This window comes from Pipistrellus hanaki (genome assembly GCF_964339955.1).
Source record: "Pipistrellus hanaki genome assembly, chromosome: 1".
Lineage (NCBI taxonomy): Eukaryota > Metazoa > Chordata > Mammalia > Chiroptera > Vespertilionidae > Pipistrellus > Pipistrellus hanaki.
The window spans coordinates 97,210,969-97,228,090 of record NC_140503.1 but is presented as its reverse complement, the minus strand read 5'-3'; the positions used below and the strand labels follow the sequence as shown (position 1 = coordinate 97,228,090).

General features: G+C 48.7%; 1 protein-coding gene across 2 annotated transcripts in view; it reads left to right on the top strand.

The window, feature by feature from the left end:
* Window positions 1-8,713, top strand: part of SNX33 (sorting nexin 33) — a 98,325-nt gene extending 89,612 nt beyond the window's left edge. Inside the window, exons 2-4 of one of the 2 annotated variants that reach the window (XM_084905735.1) lie at window positions 4,466-4,576; window positions 7,241-7,354; window positions 8,132-8,713. In XM_084905735.1, coding sequence (XP_084761861.1) covers window positions 4,466-4,576; window positions 7,241-7,354; window positions 8,132-8,613 — 707 coding nt within the window. In that variant the 3' untranslated portion in view covers window positions 8,614-8,713. Of the gene's footprint in view, window positions 1-4,465; window positions 4,577-7,240; window positions 7,355-7,769 lie in introns of both variants that reach the window. The other variant, XM_084905737.1, reaches the window with a different exon arrangement.
* Window positions 8,714-17,122: the final 8,409 nt, after the last annotated feature.

Genomic DNA, 17,122 nt, shown 5'->3' with positions numbered 1-17,122 from the left:
CATATTAAAAGGCTAACATGCAAATGACCAAATGGTGGAATGACTGGTCACTATAATGTGTGCTGACCACCAGGGGGCAGACACTCAATGCAGGAGCTGCCCCCTAGTGGTCAGTGTGCTCTCACAGGGGGAGTGCCACTCAGCCGGAAGCCGGGCTCACCTCTGGAGAGCACAGCAGCTGTGGTGGGACCCTCTCCCGCCTCCTTGGCAATGCTAAGGATGTCCGACTGATGGCTTAGGTCCACTAAGCCATCGGTCGGACATCCCCCCAGGGCTTCTGGACTGTGAGAGGGCGCAGGCCAGGCTGAGGGACCCCCCTCCCATATGCACAAATTTCACACACCAGACCTCTAGTGTTATTATAGATGCAAAAAGACAGATAGGCTCAAATAAGGTAAAGGTTGATCTTGTCAGTGAATATACTGGCCTAGGAGGTGACTACCCACCATAACTGCTTTTAGTTAAAGTTTAATTTCAGACCATCCTTTATGGTTACTTTAGGTCCTTGAGTTTGCAAGACTGCCATGCAGGCCTTCCCTGAGCTTGTCAGGTTAGCATGTGGTCCCTTTTGTCCACAAAAGGAAAATTCTGGCTCCTATGTTGTACTTAATTATTATATCTCTGGAGTTTTTATTAATCTGGAAAAGTTCTTCAGAGTTTTTTTTGTCTTTCATGACATTTCAGAAATATTATTTTGTAAAGTGAATCCTGACTTGAGTTTATCTGGTTTCTTCATAATTAGGTTTAGGTTATGTACTTTGGTGGAACAGCCCAGAAGAGATGCTGTGTCCTTCTCAGTGCATCCTTTCTGGAGGCACACAATACCTCTCTGTCCCATTGTGGATGATGTTAACTTACATTACTTGGTTGATGTGCAACCTGCCAGGATTCTCTCTGTAAAGCTACTGTTTTCCCTTTGTAATTAATAAGCATGTGCCAACACTGAAAGGTTGGTTGAGGAAGAAGAACCAGGAAGCTTGTGAAAGCGTACGAGGACATGGAAGGAAGACCAGAAATCTTAGAACCAGGAGGAGTGCTACAAGGAGGGGAGAATGGTCAGTCAGTTTGGTCCAGGACAGATGAGAGGTTAATTGGGTGAGGGTGAAAGTGTCCACTGGTTGCAACTTCCACATGCAGATCATAGTTGAGGTTGAGTGATGGGCCTGAAGCCAGCCTGTGGAGAGCCGAAGCATGAAAGGGATGTGAGAACAGACAACAGGGAAATGCTGTGGACTGGAGGGATCCAGGTAGTGATGGAGAGGTGTGTGCGGGGCCAGGGGCGTGGTCTGTAATAGATGGAAGAATGTAGGATATGTAGAGTGAGCTAGGAAGGGGCCAGATGAGAGGTAAAAACAAAGAATGGAACCATGGAGAGCAAAATGTTCTTGAAGAGGCAGATGAGATGAGAAAAGTCTTAGAGGGTCCTTCCCCACCCCAGAGGGAAGTGAGAGCAGGTGTTGGTAGAAGCAGGATGGTTCTGATGGTATGGCAGGGAGACCCCTCACTTTTCTTAGCTGAGGAGGAGGTGAGCAGGGCTGGAGGGAGGGCCAGGCATGGAGAGGGGAATGAACCATGCTTGAAATTATCTCTGGGAAAGGGAGACAGCAAGCTGACCAGAGTGGAGATGGGAGGGGATGACATGAAGGCAAAGCTAGTGTTCAAGAGCCATGAGTTTTCAGCTCCTTTTTTGACAGGGAGTAGACACTGCCTGGTGGGTACTGAGGAGACAAGGGACCTTCTACCTTGAGCTCTCAGGCGCAGGTGTATGAGAGACAGAACAGAAGCTTTGGAGAGGACAGAGGTCTGTCTCCAGGGGTTAGCTAGTCTCTGTGAAAGCTGGAGGGAAGGGAGCTTCTGCATTCAGAGCAGAAGCAGGGGTGTAGAGTGGTTCAGTTTTTCCAAGAGAGCTGTGCATAAGGATGACAGCCAGGAGCAATGCAGGGGTGGGAGGTGGGGGGAGGGAAGGAAGGCTCCCTGGGTTTAAACACCAGGAAACTCCTCCCCGTCTTCCCTCCCCACCAAGCCCAAGAAGGTGGAGCTCCCGGCCCCACATCTGGCCCCTATTGGCATGAGACCATCAGGCTCTAGCCCAGTAAGCTCACAGCTTCCTCCAGGAAAAGCTGACGAGGATGGGGTGTGGAGGCGGCACTGCCCATGGCCCCGGACGAACTGAAGTAGGGCCAATCCCCACTTTGCCAAGCCTCACCTCTCCAGAAATCAGAGGCCTGGCTACTCCATAGGTGATGTGAGGGCACGGGCAGCTCTGCTGCTGTTGGGTGGGACCTTGCCATCTGCTCTGAGCCTTCTGGTCCGACAAGGGGATTTTAGAATGCCAGCATGTATGGCTGGTCCACTCCACGTCTTCCCTGTGCCTGCTGGTGGGAATAAGGCTCAGCATATTTTGATTTCCATTAGCTCAGACGCTATGATCCAAAGAGAGCCCTGGAGTTTTGTCCTGGGTCTGTTTCTGCTACTGATGTGAGGAGAAAATTTGGGCAAGTCCTTCTCTTTTTGGGGTTTCAGTTTCCATATCTATGTACTGGTGTTGTGACAGATACCCTCTCTAAAGCCAGTTGTCATTTGTTCTCAGAATAGAAACCCCTCTTACTTGATTTCCACCAAATCCCATCTGAGCTAAGAAACTGGTTGGTATAAGCTGACCCTGAGCCCCCCCAAAACCAGGGATTTTAAGGGTGAAGAGATTTCCAGCATTTCCTTTGCCCAGGGGCTCAGACATCTATCGTATGTTTCCTCTCATGCTCCCCTCCACCCTGCGGTGCTCCTGACTACAGGCACAGGAAGTGGCTTCTTAAGGCATCAGCACTACCCCTCCATCCTCCTTTATTTGTTTCTCATTCCCTGCCTGAAATGCCAGCAGCAGGCAAGTATTCCTTGAGTTAGACATAGATTTCTACAGATGCTGGCTTGGGGATAAAATCTGGGAAGCTATTGGATCTTAGTGTGAAATAATTGGCTTGATCCTTTCCCAAGGAAAAACAGACTTTGGTAGAAGGGAGGGCATGGTGGGAACCTTGGGGGACAGGTAGTAGGGGCAAGAGGTAAAGGGCCACCGTAGGGAGCTATGCAGGCTCCAGGAACCCTTGGCCCATGACCTACCTAGTCTTTCTATTCCTTTTCCCACCCCTAGGGTACCCACGAGGAGTGAAGATCTGGCTCTGTCACTCCACCTCTCTGTTTCCCTTCCCTGACCCAGTGTCCTGGGGACCCTTCAGGCAATATAGCCTGGTTGGGTCGAATTCTCAGGGTTCTACGACTCAGCTGCTAGCATAGAATTTCTATGCCACAGTTCAGGCACCATGGCAACTGACAGAAATAAACACCGCGCTTCACAGTCTAGGTTCTGCAGTGATGTCATCTCCAGGTCCTGTCTCCTGGGCCCTGTGGCTTGCTGCGCCCTAGACTGTCTCAGCTGCTCAAGCCGGAGATTGTCTTCCTTCTCAGCCCCACGACACCTCTGGAGTGGGGAAGAGTGGACGCAGGAGCTTGGGCAGGGGAACCTGAAATAAGCCCCACACCAGCCTAGCTCCTTGCCTGCCACTTAGATGTCTCTGTAGCTGCTATTGTCCCGTCCTTGGTTCCAGCCATGAAACAGCGCAAGGGGTCCGGGAATTCTGTGTTCTATGGGCAGCGCCCAGAGGAGAAGGTGCAGGTGCCCTCTTGGCAAGAGGTGAAGCAGACCCCTGTGGTCATGGCGATGATCAAAGGTGAGAGCAGAACCCCCCAGACCCTGCCCTGAACTCTGGCCCATTTCTTTCTCTTGCAGACTTTCTTTAAGGTCCACAGAAGATGTGTGCCTCCAAGCTGAACCGTGCAGGCAGTGATTCTACTGCTGGGAATTTTTAGGGGGGAGGTAGGTAGGAAAGGAAGGGAGGCTGTGGCATGGAGTGAAGCCAGCTTTAATGAAAGGCTATGGATTTATTTGAGCCTTTAACCCAGCTTTAGCTTCCCCCCTTCCCTTGAATCTTAATCTCAAATGAAAGCAGAAATATTACTTTTTACTACATTGTTAATAACTAATTATTGCTCAGTTTGGGAGGTGGTTTAGTGATGGTTAAATGTTTGAGCTGATTGTCTCAGAATTTTCACATTACCAGCTTGTGTGACTTTGGGCAAATTGATATTCTTAAGCCTCAGTCTTCTCATCTGTAAAATGGGAAATATGATAGTATCTATCTTACAGAGTTGTTGGGAGGCTTAACTGAAACAATTCACATAAAATGCTTAGTGTATTACTTGGCACAGTATAAGTTAGTTGTAACTATTACCTATCCAAGGGAAATTACATTTACCTGGGAACACTGCCTTTCAGGCAAGGAAGCGGCTTGATGGTGGAATTTGAGGTCGTGGGAGCAAAGACCCTGATGTTCTCATGGAGCACTGTACTTGGAGCTTCCTGCCTCTGATCTGGTGGGCCCAGAGTGAGCCTTGCTGTCTGTTCTCGCAGGTCCAGGGCCTGCCAAGTACTTGCGGCCATCCTGCACAGGCTACCTAGGCCACGACAGCTCCATGTTCCAGGAGCCAGCCTGCACTCTGCACACTCAGCACTCAGCAAAACGTGAGTGTCCCCCACACCTTGGGTGTAGGGTTATTGTTAGATGTTTGGGGGTGGCAATGAGAGGAAAAGAGCCATTATCTGTAGCCCCAGGCCCCTGGGAACGCAGGCCTGCCCTGAACTGGACACCAAGGTTATCTGTTAGGTCCAGATGGATGTCAGCAGTGATGCCCAAGTGACCCACCCCTCTGAAGGCAACTCTGTGGGCACCTTCCAACTGGACCTCCTGAGGGAGCTTTAGAGGGATGTTGTCACTGTCCAGCTGGCAGAGCAGAGTCGCCTTTCTGTCTGGCTTTTACGGATTCACTTGCCACAGCAGCTGGGCAGGAATAGCTGGAGACTGGGGGAAAGTGGTGAGGATGGTGGCCCCCAAGGCTATCCAGGTGGCTTGGAACCCCCTGAAAGGGTAGGAGCACTGGATCACAAAAGAGCTGGAGCTACTGGCCTTGGGCAGGAGTATGTATCTGGGGGTCTGAGATCTAGGGTGCCTGCCAAACCCCTTCCTTGGCCAGCAGTACCAGCTCTTTTTATTATTATTATTATTTTTATTTTATTTTATTTTTTTCACAATAGCTGTCCCATTTTTTTATTTGATTTTTTTTTACAGAGAGGAAGGGAGAGTGAGAGAGAGTTAGAAACATAGATGAGAGAGAAACATCAATCAGCTACCCCCTGCACATCCCTCCATTGGTGATGTGTGTGCAACCGAAGTACCTGCCCTTGACTGGATTCAAACCTGGGACCCTTCAGTCCGCAGGCCAAGGCTTTATCCACTGAACCAAACCGGTTATGGCAGCTTGTCCCATTTTACATCCCCACTAGCCACATTACAGGGTTCCAATTTCTCTACATCCTCACTAATTGTTATTGTGTGTGTGTGTGTGTGTGTGTGTGTGTGTGTGTGTTTTTTTTTAAATCAATCTTTATTGTTCATATTATTACAAAGGTTCTTCATTTCTTCCCCCCTCCACCAGGTTCCCACACCACCCTCCGCCCCCTCTCCACCCCCCATTGTCCTCATCCATAGGTGCACAGTTTATGTTCAGTCTCTTCCCGCATCCACCACTCCCCCTTTCCCTGAGAACTGTCAGTCCACTCCCCTCCTGTATCTCCAACTTTACTATAATCAACAGCTAATATTGTTCATCAGGTTTTTCAATCTCCTTTTTTTGTTGTTGTTGTTGTTGTTATTGTTGTTATTTTAATTAATAAACTTTTACACTTCTAAGAATAAATTTTAAAATCTAATAATTTTAAACCTTGTTTTTTCTGCCCTGGGAATTGAGAAGCAAACCTGTTTACATGTAAACTTGCCCTTAGGCTATCAAAAGGTGTAGCCATTCAAATGTAAATGAACACATTGTTTAAAGATAGCTGCTGGTTGGAATTGGATTACCTGTTCTGGGTGGGAAGGGCTTGTCCTCCCCTTTCTCCATTAAAATTAAGGTGTTAGCTTTAAAACCTCTTTTTGGCAAGAGACCTTAAACTTTCAGAACTTTAAATTTTTCAGATACTTAGCATTTTCTCCAATCAATAATACCTCCACATGCCCAAGGATACACTTCACACAAAAGACATTTCCAAATAGATCAACCAACCTCATCCAGACCCCACACAAGGCACTCACAGATCAACACCCCAGCGCTATACTAACTCAACACATCCAGATCTAAGCCTTCATCACTTGATTCAGCAGACCCTCAAGTTCCCCCAAAAGTTTCCAGCCATGTCTGAGAGGCAGCCCTGGGGCATGGGCAGGCGAGGAGCTAGCTGTTCTGGGCCTGGCTGCTCCGGACCTGGCCTCTGTTGCTCTGGTCCGCTCCACAACCAGCTGCTCCGGGTCTGGCCACTGCCACTCCGGGCCTGGTTGCTCCCGACCTGGCTGCTCCGGGCTTGGTTGCTGCTGCTCTGGGCCTGGCTGCTATGGGCCCGGCTGCTCTGGGCCCGGCTGCTCTGGGCCTGGCTGCTCCCGGCCTGGATGCTGCTGCTTTGGGCCTGGCTGCTCCTGGCCTGGCTGCTGCAGCTCTGGGCCTGGCTGCTCCCGGCCTGGATGCGGCTGCTCCGGGCCTGGCTGCTTCCAACCCGGCTGCTCTGGGCCCAGCTGCTCCAGGCCTGGCCGCTCCCGACCTGGCTGCTCTGGGCTTGGTTGCTGCTGCTCTGGGCCTGGCCCCTTTTTATTATTTACAGTATTCCCCATCCTCCTTTCCCCCCTGCACCCAGTCCTCATCCCTCCCCAGGCCTTCACTACATTTTGTCTGTATCCATGGGCTATGCATATATGTCCTTCAGCTAATTTCTTCCCTTTCCCCCTTCCTCCTCCTCCCTCAGGTCTCTCAAGTCTGTTCCTTGCATCTATGCCTATGGACCTATTTTGTTCATAAGCTTATTTATTTTGAGCCCCTTTTTAAAACTAACAATAGCCACCATGCCTATTATGACCCCTTGGCACCAATCACTGACCAGTGGACTAAGCTGCTATGCAGCTGTCCCTCTGGACAAGTTCTTGAGAATGAAAAGCCCCATTTTACAGGTGAGTCAAATTCTCAGGGTTCCCAAAACACCCAAGAGCCTGAGGAATTGAGAAGAAACCCTTCGCTCCTTTCTTGGGGAAGGGTTCTCCCCTGGGACAGACTCTAGAACTGACTGAGGTCTGTGTCTACCTTGCAGGGATAATGGACATATGCAGCCCTGGGCCTTGCTACTTATTGAACCCTAAAATAACTCGGGTTGGGCTGTCCAGCTGCCAGCAGATCTCCATGGAGGAACGCATCCCTAACCTGTGTAAGATGGGATGGGGAGTGGGGTTGGGAGTTGAAGAATGGAGGTCTACCCTTAGGACCTGAGTGGGGGCAGAGGATCATGACTCCCCTCTTCAGGTGTGTCTGTGGATGCTGGTATCTCCCTGCAATGTCACATCAAGACACAGATGTCACCATATCCGTGTCATAGTACTTACGTATTGAAGCCAACGTTATGCATATGTGTCAGGGGTGATGGTTATAAGTGGGGCTCATATAGGGGCAGCAATATCGCTATGCTAATAAGCTCATAGTGATTTCAGGATGTTTTCTTGGTTTTGCCATGGGGACAATGTCAGAATGCTGACAGCCCAAGGTGTCATACTGATGACACTTATGTCTTTTTCTTTTTATTAATCCTCACTCAGGAATATTTTTTTTTCTCTCTTGATTTTTAGAGAAATTTGAAGGGAGAAGAAGAGACACAGAAACATCGATATGAGAGAGACGCATTGTTGGTTGCCTCCTGCACGCACCCTGACTAGGGCTGGGGATGAAGCCTGTAATTGCATACGTGCGCTGGACCAGAATCAAACCTGAGACCCTTCAATCAATGCTCTAACCACTAAGCAACTGATGAGGGCGTGGTCTTTATATTATGACAATAGTGTCACATTCTAATGTCAGGATAGCCTAAGACCCTCACCTGCCCACAGCTCCGTGTAGGGTTGGATGTCTCCCTGTCCAAAGCGAATGTGGCTCTAGTGAAGTCACATCAGGCTAATCAATGCCTCAGGTCGCCACCTTTGCCCACTTTCAGGCCTGAGCTCCACCCCAGCCTCCTGTCACTACTGCGTGGAGAAGACCCGCCCTCCTGGAGAACGCAGGGCCCCACAGTACACTTTCGGCTCCCGGTGCCCATACAGAGTAATGGACCCCAACCCGGCCCCCAACCACTACCAACTGCCACTCTTGCTGGGGCCCAACCTCCCCATCAACCGAGCTGCTCCTTGCTATAGCTTGGCCTCCGCAGACAACATCCGGTTCTCCAAGAAGAACGCGGCAGGAGGTCCTGGGCCCGCCGTGCATGCCCGCCCTGAGCCATCTGTCTACCAGAACCGCAGCCCCGTCTACAGCATGGCCAAGCGTTTTGCCTACCCAATGGGCCACACACCTCAGCCTGGACCGGGTTCCCATGATGTCCAGCTGGTCACAGTGCACAAGCCCCGCACACCTTCTTTCACCATGGGTGTCAAACACTCACCCCACCTCTGTCCACTGGTCATTGACATTCACAACTGAGGGCCCTCCTGGTGTACTCACTCACTCCTCCCCACAGAAGATATTTTCTATACAAAAATGAGCAACTTACCAAGGTTTTGAGTAGCAGAACTGATGCCTGCTGTGTTTAGCACACAGAAAGTATTAGATAAATATTTTTATTTTTTTATTTCTTCATTTTGTAAATGTTCATGACTGCTTCCTTTGGGCCCTGCCCTGGATGAGGGGTGGGGACACTGGGAGGCATTACAGGTCAATGTCTGGGAGAAGTCCTGTTCTGGCTCATCAGGGGAGGCCACATGTTCTCAAGAAGCCGTGGGTAGAGGTTCCAGAGGGCTGAGTTCTAGTTCTAACTCTGCCACTAATGTGCTGTGTGATCTTATGCAGCTTCCGCCCATCTCTGGGCCTTGTGCAGTAAGGACTGGTGGTGGGGGGGTGGGGGGAGAGAGACCTGGAGGATGTTCAAGTTTCCTCTAGGTCCAGAGCTGTGTGACTCTGAATCCTGACAGTGCTCAGCACCTTAGAGGGGAGAAGGGAAAATGGTTGCGGATAGAGGATGGAGGGGTCACTCTGGTTGGGAAAGGGGGAGAGGTGAGTTTTCCTGGGGGAGGGATTCAGGACAAGCAGAGACAGTGTACAGAAGGAAGGGTATTCCTGGTGGTGGTAAAGATAAGAGCAAAGGCCAGTAGATGGGACCAAAGGGTGCAGGGCAGGGAGCTGGGAAGGCTCAGAGGGCACAAGCCCGGACTGCAGGAGGCTGGCTGGTAATGGGACCAGATGATGGCCAGCTTGCAGTGGACTCAGGCTTTGTCCACTGTGAGGTAGGCAAGATGTAGTATTTTCAGAATTCTTTGGGCAGAGAGAGAAGATGAGCAGGATGGGCAGAGCCTGAAGGCTGCAGTCAGACTCGGGAGGAGGCAAGGGGCTGAATGTCACATGCTGTCTCTGGAAAGTCACTTTATGACCCCAGCCTAAAAGCTGAGCCTTGCAGTGCTGGTTAGAGGAGGGGCTGCACACCAGCCAGGAAGGGGTGGTGTTGCTTCGCTCCCGAGTCCAGTCCTTGGCCACTGCCCCCACTCGTTCTGACTTGGCTTTTGGCAGCCAGGTGCCAGCTCCGGGAAGGCTGGTATTTGTCCTTCCTTAATTCTTAATGTCTGGATCTCCCATTCGGACTTGCCCTGCTCCCTGGACACAGGAGGTGTGAGGGGGACTTCTATCCCTGCTCTGCAGCTTGGGGCCAGTGGGTTATGGAGGGAGAGGGACTGGGGAAGAGGAGAGGAGGCAAAATGTCTTCCAGACCCCATGGCTCAAGGAGAGGCACATTCTTCTGCATCCACTATCCCAAGAGCTGAGAGGCAGGAGAAAGGACCACTCAATATTCTGATGTGTCTGCTGGTTCATCTTTATGAATCTGAGAAATAGTTAGGATTTAATTGAAAATAAAAATTAGCCCTAGCTGCTCTGGTTCAGTGGATAGAGTGTTGGCCTACAGACTGAAGGGTCCCGGGTCATTTCAGTCAAGAACACATGCTCAGGTTTCAGGCTCGATCCCCAGTAGGGGTATGCAGGAGGCAGCCGATCAGTGATTCTCTTTAATCATTAATGTTTCTATCTCTCTATCTCCTTTTCTCTTTGAAATAAATATAAATTAAAAAAAGAAAATTCAATTGAACAACTTTGGCCAGAAAGGAGCAGAGAATAGCTTTGGAGTTTTAAAACTACACACACACCCCTGAATATTATTAAAAGGGGATTGTTGAAAAACCCATAGGTGATAACTGACTCTGGGCCTGAAGTCCCACCTCCCAAGGGGTATTGTGTCTGTCCTGTCTCCCACATTCCTCAACAAGCCTGGGCTGCGCAGACTGAATTGGGAGCGAGTGAGCTTGGGGACCCATCGGTCCTGCAGCAAGTTAGAAAGATGTCATTTTGCCAACAACACCATTGATTACGAATGCTATAAAAATTAGTGATATTTGGGCTGAAGTGTTGGATACATTCCCCCAGGCTTGCCTGGAGCTGGGGCCCTGTGCAGTCAGGAGCTTTCGCCTCCCTTCCACTAGGGAGAGCCAGTGGCAACCTCAGCAGTCTTCTCTGTGCGCGCGTATCCAGACCCCTGCCCGCTGCCGTTTCCCCGAGTTTCTGAGTCTCCTACCTGACAGTCAGACTCCTCCCGTATGAGACTGGGTCCGTGGGGTTTCACCTGTAACTGGGGTTCAGTGCAGTCGGGGGCTTCCTTCCCTCTCCCTCCAGAGAACATCAGCCAGGCACTCAGCTGCCCTTCCTCTCTGCACACATGTCTCCGTACCTCAGTCCTTTGCAGCTGCTCTGATTTTCTGTGAGCTCTTTTCTTTCCTTCTAGTAGTAGAATTTCCACTCAGCCAGCTTTCCTGTGCTTCTGGATGATATCAGTTCTGTATTTTAGTTGTAGGATTTAAATTGAAATTGTTGTGTGAGGCAGCAGTTTAGGTGTTTACCTAGGCCGCCATCTTGGTTTCTCCCAGAGGTCCACCTTGATCAACAGAGCTGTTCTTGGAGGCCATTATAAGAGGAGGCCTGTGTGGCCTGTGGGTGGTGTGGCTGGGAGCACCTACAGTCTCACTGTCTTTAGTTTGCTCTTCTCTTCCAGAGTGCATTTTTCCCTAGGAGAGTGGAAACATGTTACCCTTCAGGGGAGAAAGGGAGATAATCAGAAGTAAAAAACTATCATCATTGTAAAAACAGCATGTAGTAGAGTGGGCTCAGAAGGGGAGAGGAACTGAGAGAGAGTCAGGGATGAAAAAGGGATCTGAGACATGGGGCAAATGTGGGCAGGGCCTGGGTGGGTGTGGGAACCAGGCAGGGCTGCTAGGGGAAAAAGACAAATGAAAGTTGATCTGGGATTGTAGAAAAGGTTTGAGGAGGGAGACCCGTATTCTGAGTTCCAGGCACGGCCCACGAGGGACAGGGATGCCAAAGTGAGTAAGATAGACAAGTGTCTGTTCTTGTAGCCTGTAAAATTTACTAGAAAAAGTGGTGGCTTTGTGTGTTCAGCACTTGTCATGTGCCAGGCACTTACATAGCTGAGAGTCAGAGCGGGTGGGTGATCTGCCAGGGGGAGGGGCACCAGGGTTCCAGCCCAAATGTATCTGACTCCAATCTTCTTTTCACATTGTCTCCTCTAGGTGCTAGGACTGGAGACTTGGTTCTGCCATTTCTAGTGTGTGACCTTGAACAAATCCCCCTTCTTTCTGTCTCATTTTCCCTAACTGAAAAGTGAAGAGAATGCTGGCTGCTCTGCAAGCCTGTGGGAAGGATCAAATGTCTGGATGTGGGTGTCCACCAGCTCTGGCTCCTTGGAGAGCATACTGAGGGGTGCGGGGTATCAGGAACAGGCAGTGTTGGGGCCAGACTATCCAGTGGCAGCCCCAGTCTCTAGCTGGAAGGAGGGGGACTCTAGCTCAACTCCTTGATGCCTCCCAGTGGCAATATTTGGGTACTGCAGGAGATGGGTATGGACAAGATTGCAAAAGGGTCACAGCTGGAAGACACCTCTAAGGGAGGTGTTGTCTGGTCTCTCTGGTCTGTTTTGCAGATACCCAGAGAGGGGAAGGACTTACCCTCAGGTCACTCAGGGTGGAAGCTTGAATTGGGATTGGCTTTCAGGGTAAGGTGCTTTCCTTCAGCTAGGTGGTCCTCAGGAAGACCCAAAGGAGCTCAGAGCAAGAGAAGTGCAACTCTGCATGAAGCCACCTCCTCCAGGGAGTCTTCCAGGGTTTCCTCCAGTAGGAAATGACTTTACTCTGGCCCTGCAGTCCTACACATACTCTCTCCTTGTTCTTCCTGCTCCACCTGCTCTGAATTGCCCCCCTCCCCTAAGCAAATCAGGCAGTGGTGCCCCTTGAGATATTAGGTATGATGAAGGACCATCTTTACTATGCAGGGAATACCAGCCAGGGATCTAGCTCTGTTCCTAGACTTTACTGCATTATATCACTTGAGCCTCATAACAACCACAGGAAGTTAGTTTAGTTTTTGAGCTCCAATTTTTGGGTAAGGAAATAGGCAGAGAGGTTTTAACTCAGATACAAAGTGGTGGAGCAGGGATTCAAACCCAGGTCCATCCATTCTCTGGAGAGGGGCCTGTATTGGAGATGAATATTATTCCCATGGATATGACAGTTAGCTATTAAATGACTGGTCCAGAGGTCTTATGAAGTCAGATCTCAGCCACATCAATGCGCTGCTGTGTGACTTTGAGCAAGGCTTCTCTCTGCACTTCTGGTTCTTCATCTGTGAAATAACTATGTGTGTGTTTTCCAGATTACCTCAGAGATCCATTTTTGTCCTGGAATTTGGCATGTCTAGTCTTGGCTTACCCTGAAATAGATCGTTCCGAAAGACAACAGGAAGGGGTGAGCAAGTGGCAGATTTGGGAGGGCTGAGCTCTGGCCAGGGAGCTGGGCCTCTCAGATACTCTTTTCCTTGGGGATGTGGGGAGCTAGGAGGGTCATGGGGAGGTGTAGGCTATGAGGATAGGAGAAGGGTCCAGATTGGGACAGGTATGGGGTGATGAGCTGGCCCTTGGGCCTGGAAGCCATTTCCAGTGCTTCCTGTTACGGAGAATTTTTTTTTCTTGGAAGGAAACAGCTTCAGCAATCAGTGGCAATGGGGGCTGAAAGGTGGCAATCTCTGCCAGCAAGGCTTGAAGCAGACTCATATCTCTCACTTGGGGCTGTGTTGTAAATTCCTGTGATTCAATCTCAGCCTGTTGGAGAACAGAGACATTCAGGCTTTGTACAGGCTCTTCTCCCTTGGGCAAAACAGGTGGAGTAGCCTGTTCGTGGTACCTGAGACTCAGACAGCCCTCTCCATAGGCTGCACAGGAGATCAGGTGCTGAGGCCCCTAGGATACCTTCATCCAGCCTGAGCCATTTCTGCCCAGATCTGGCTACCCCAGCCTTCAGTCCCAGACATTCCTATGTCCCTCCCCCCCCCCCCCCTGCCAGATTTGGCCTGAATTACTCCAGGGATCACATGTATAGACATTTTCTGAGGCCCCTGATATTTCATGTGGTCTCCTGTGGCCAAGAGAGACCATCCACTTACAACTTCTGCCACTTCATGTTGTTGATGATGAGGACAAGGTGGGAACCAAGGCCCAGTTTGTGTATTTTCTTTCTTCATTTAAAAAATTTATTGTTATTGAAAGTATTACAGATGTCCACCCTCTACACTCAATTGACCCCTTCCTCAACACCCTCCTCAGGCCTTCACCACACTACTGTCTGTGTCTATACGCTATGCATATATGAATATAAATTCTTTGGTCAATCTCTCCCCACCCACCCACTTTGCCTTCCTTCTGAGATTCATCAGTCTGTTACATACTTCTATATATCTGGATCTATTTTGTTTTTGTTTTTGAAAAATGTATCTTTATTGTTGAAAGTATTACAGATGTCCCCATTGGTTTTGTTTTTTACCCCATTGACTGCCTATTTTTTTCATCAGTTTATTTTCTTCATTAGATTCCACATATGAGTGAGATCATGTGATAGTTGTCTTCCTCTGACTGACTTATTTCACTTAGCATAACACTCCCAGGTCCCTCCATGCTGTCTCAAAGGGTAAGAGATCCTTCTTTTTTACAGATGCATAGTATTCATGGTGTAAATGTACCACAGGTTTTTTTTTTTTTTTCTCCCCGCCCCCCCCACTCACCTGCTGACGGGCACTTGGGCTGTTTCCAGATCTTAGCTATTGTAAATTGTGCTGCTATGTACATAGGGGTGCATACATTCTTTCTGATTGGTGTTTTGGGTTTCTTAGGATATATTCCTAGAAGTGGGATCACTGGGTCAAACGGAAGATCCTTATGGATATTTTGAGGAAATGCCATACTATTTTCCATAATGGCTGCTCCAGTTTGCATTCCCAGCAGCAGTGTTCTAGGTCTCCCTTTTCTCCACATTCTCATCAGCACATGTCATTTGTTGATGTATTGATGTACCTCACCCAGGTGTGAGGTGATACCTCATTGTCATTTTGATTTGCATCTCTTGGGTGATTAGTGACTTTTTTTTTTAAATGTATCTTTTTTTTTTTTTTTTTTTTTTTTTTTTTTTACAAAGAGGGATAGAGAGATAGAAACATCCATGAGAGAGAAACATTGATCAGCTGCCTCTTGCACACACCCTACTGGGGATGTGCCTGCAACCAAGGTATATGCCCTTGACCAGAATTGAACCTGGGACCCTTCAGTCCACAGGCCGAGGCTCTATCCACTGAGCCAAATTGGTTAGGGCTGATTAGTGACTTTGAGCATGTTTTTATATGTCTCTTGGCCTTTTGTACGTCTTCTTTTGAAAAGTGTCTATTTAGGTCCTTTGCCCATTTTTTTTTTATTGGATTGTTTATCTTCCTTTTGTTGGGTTGTGTGAGTTCCATTGATCTCATACAATTGTCCCATTGATCTATATGTCTGTTTTTATGTCATTACCGGGCTGTTTTGTACCCTGTTTCCCTGAAAATAAGACAGTGTCTTATATTAATTTTTTCTCCCAAAGTTGCGCTAGGTCTTATTTTCAAGGGATGTCTTATCTTTCCATGCGCTAGGTCTTATTTTCAGAGGATGTCTTATTTTCGGGGAAACACGGTAGTTTAGTTTGATATCAGGTGGCATGATTCCTCCAACTTTGTTCTCCTTTCTCAAGATTGCTATGGCTATTTGGAGTCTTTCTTTTCTTTTCTTTTTAAAAAAATATATTTTATTGATTTTTTACAGAGAGGAAGGGAGATAGAGAGAGAGAGAGAGAGAGAGAGAGAGAGCGCTAGAAATGTCGATGAGAGAGAAACATCGACCAGCTGCCTCTTGCACACCCCCTACCGGGGATGTGCCCGCAACCAACATACATGCCCTTGATCGGAATCGAACCTGGGACCCTTCAGTCCGCAGACCGACGCTCTACCACTGAGCCAAACCGGTTTTGACTATTTGGGGTCTTTCGTTCATTGCAGCATTATTTACAATAGCTAACATTTGGAAGCAGCCCAAGTACCCATTAGTATATGAGTGTATAAAAAAAGTGATCTATTTACACAATGGAATATTACTTGGCCATTAAAAATAAGGAAATCTTATATTTTGGGTCAGCATGAATGGACCTGGAGAGTATTATGCTAAGTGAAATAAGCCATTCAGAGAAAGACAAGTACCATATGATTTAACTCATATGTGGAGTCTAATAAAATGAACTAACAAACGAAATAGAAACAGACTCATAGAGAACAGACTGGCAACTGTCATAGGGGATGGAGTTTGCAGAGCTGGGTGAAAAGGATGAAGTGCTTAAGCAAAAAAGATCTCATAGACACAGACAACAGCATGGTGATTACCAGAGGGGAGGGAGTGAAGTAAGGGGATATGGGAGCACAGGAAATGATAATGGAAGAAGACTTGTCTTGGGGTGGTGAACACCAAGTTGATGTGTTATAGAATTGTATACCATTAACCAATGTCACACCTATAAATTCAATTAAAAAACTCAGTCTTTAGGGGAAAAAACACACATAGTAAAATGGGTATATTAAGATATAGATAGGAAAAGTAAAAAAAAAACATGAGGAAAAAGAGAAAAACAAAATAAGAAAAATTAATGATAACAGTAAGAATAGATTAAAGTAGAATAGAATCAAAGGAGAGAAATTATATATATACAAGGAAAAAGAATCCTATCTAATAAAGAGGGGAATATGCAATATGCAAATTGATCATCATGTCGTCCCAAAGATGGCTTTACCCAGCCCCCTCAGTCCCATCAGAGTCTCCCAGTCTTTTCAACCCAGCCCGGTGGAGGGGGCGGGTAGTGGCAGGTGCATGGTGTAGCTAAACCTGCCCTTAGCCCCCCAACCACCTAGGGCCAGCCTGAGGCACAGGCAAGCCTCAGATGTTGGCTGCCCAGCTGCCCAGGGCAGGCCTGAGGTGCAGGCAAGCCTCAGATAGCAGCTGCCCAGCCACCCAGGGCCTTCCAAGACTCAGGTAACCAGGGCTGACCGAGGCTTGCACTGCAGGCAGTGGCAGCAGCAGAAGTGTGATGGGGGCGTCGCTTTCCCCTGATCGCCAGGTTGCCTCCTGCCCCTGAGGGCTCCTGGACTGTGAGAGGGGTTAAGTTGGGCTAGGGACCCTCCCCCCTCCAGTGGATGAATTTTTATGAATTGGGCCCCTAGGAAATAATAAACGGGGAAAAAAGAATCTATATAAATCACAAGATGGCCACCCCATGTCATCACAAGATGATGGCCATCCCCACATCATCACAAGATGGCCAGCAGGGGAGGGCAGTTGGGGGATATAGGGCTAGCAGGGGAACAGTTAGGTGTTAATCAGGCTGGCAGGCAGGCAAGTGGTTAGGAGCCAGCAGTCCTGGATTGTGAGAGGGATGTCCAACTGCTTCTAGGATTGGGCCTAAACTGGCAGTTGGACATCCCCTTAGGGGTCCCAGATTGGAGAGGGTGCATGCTGGGCTGAGGGACACCCCCAATTTCAGGC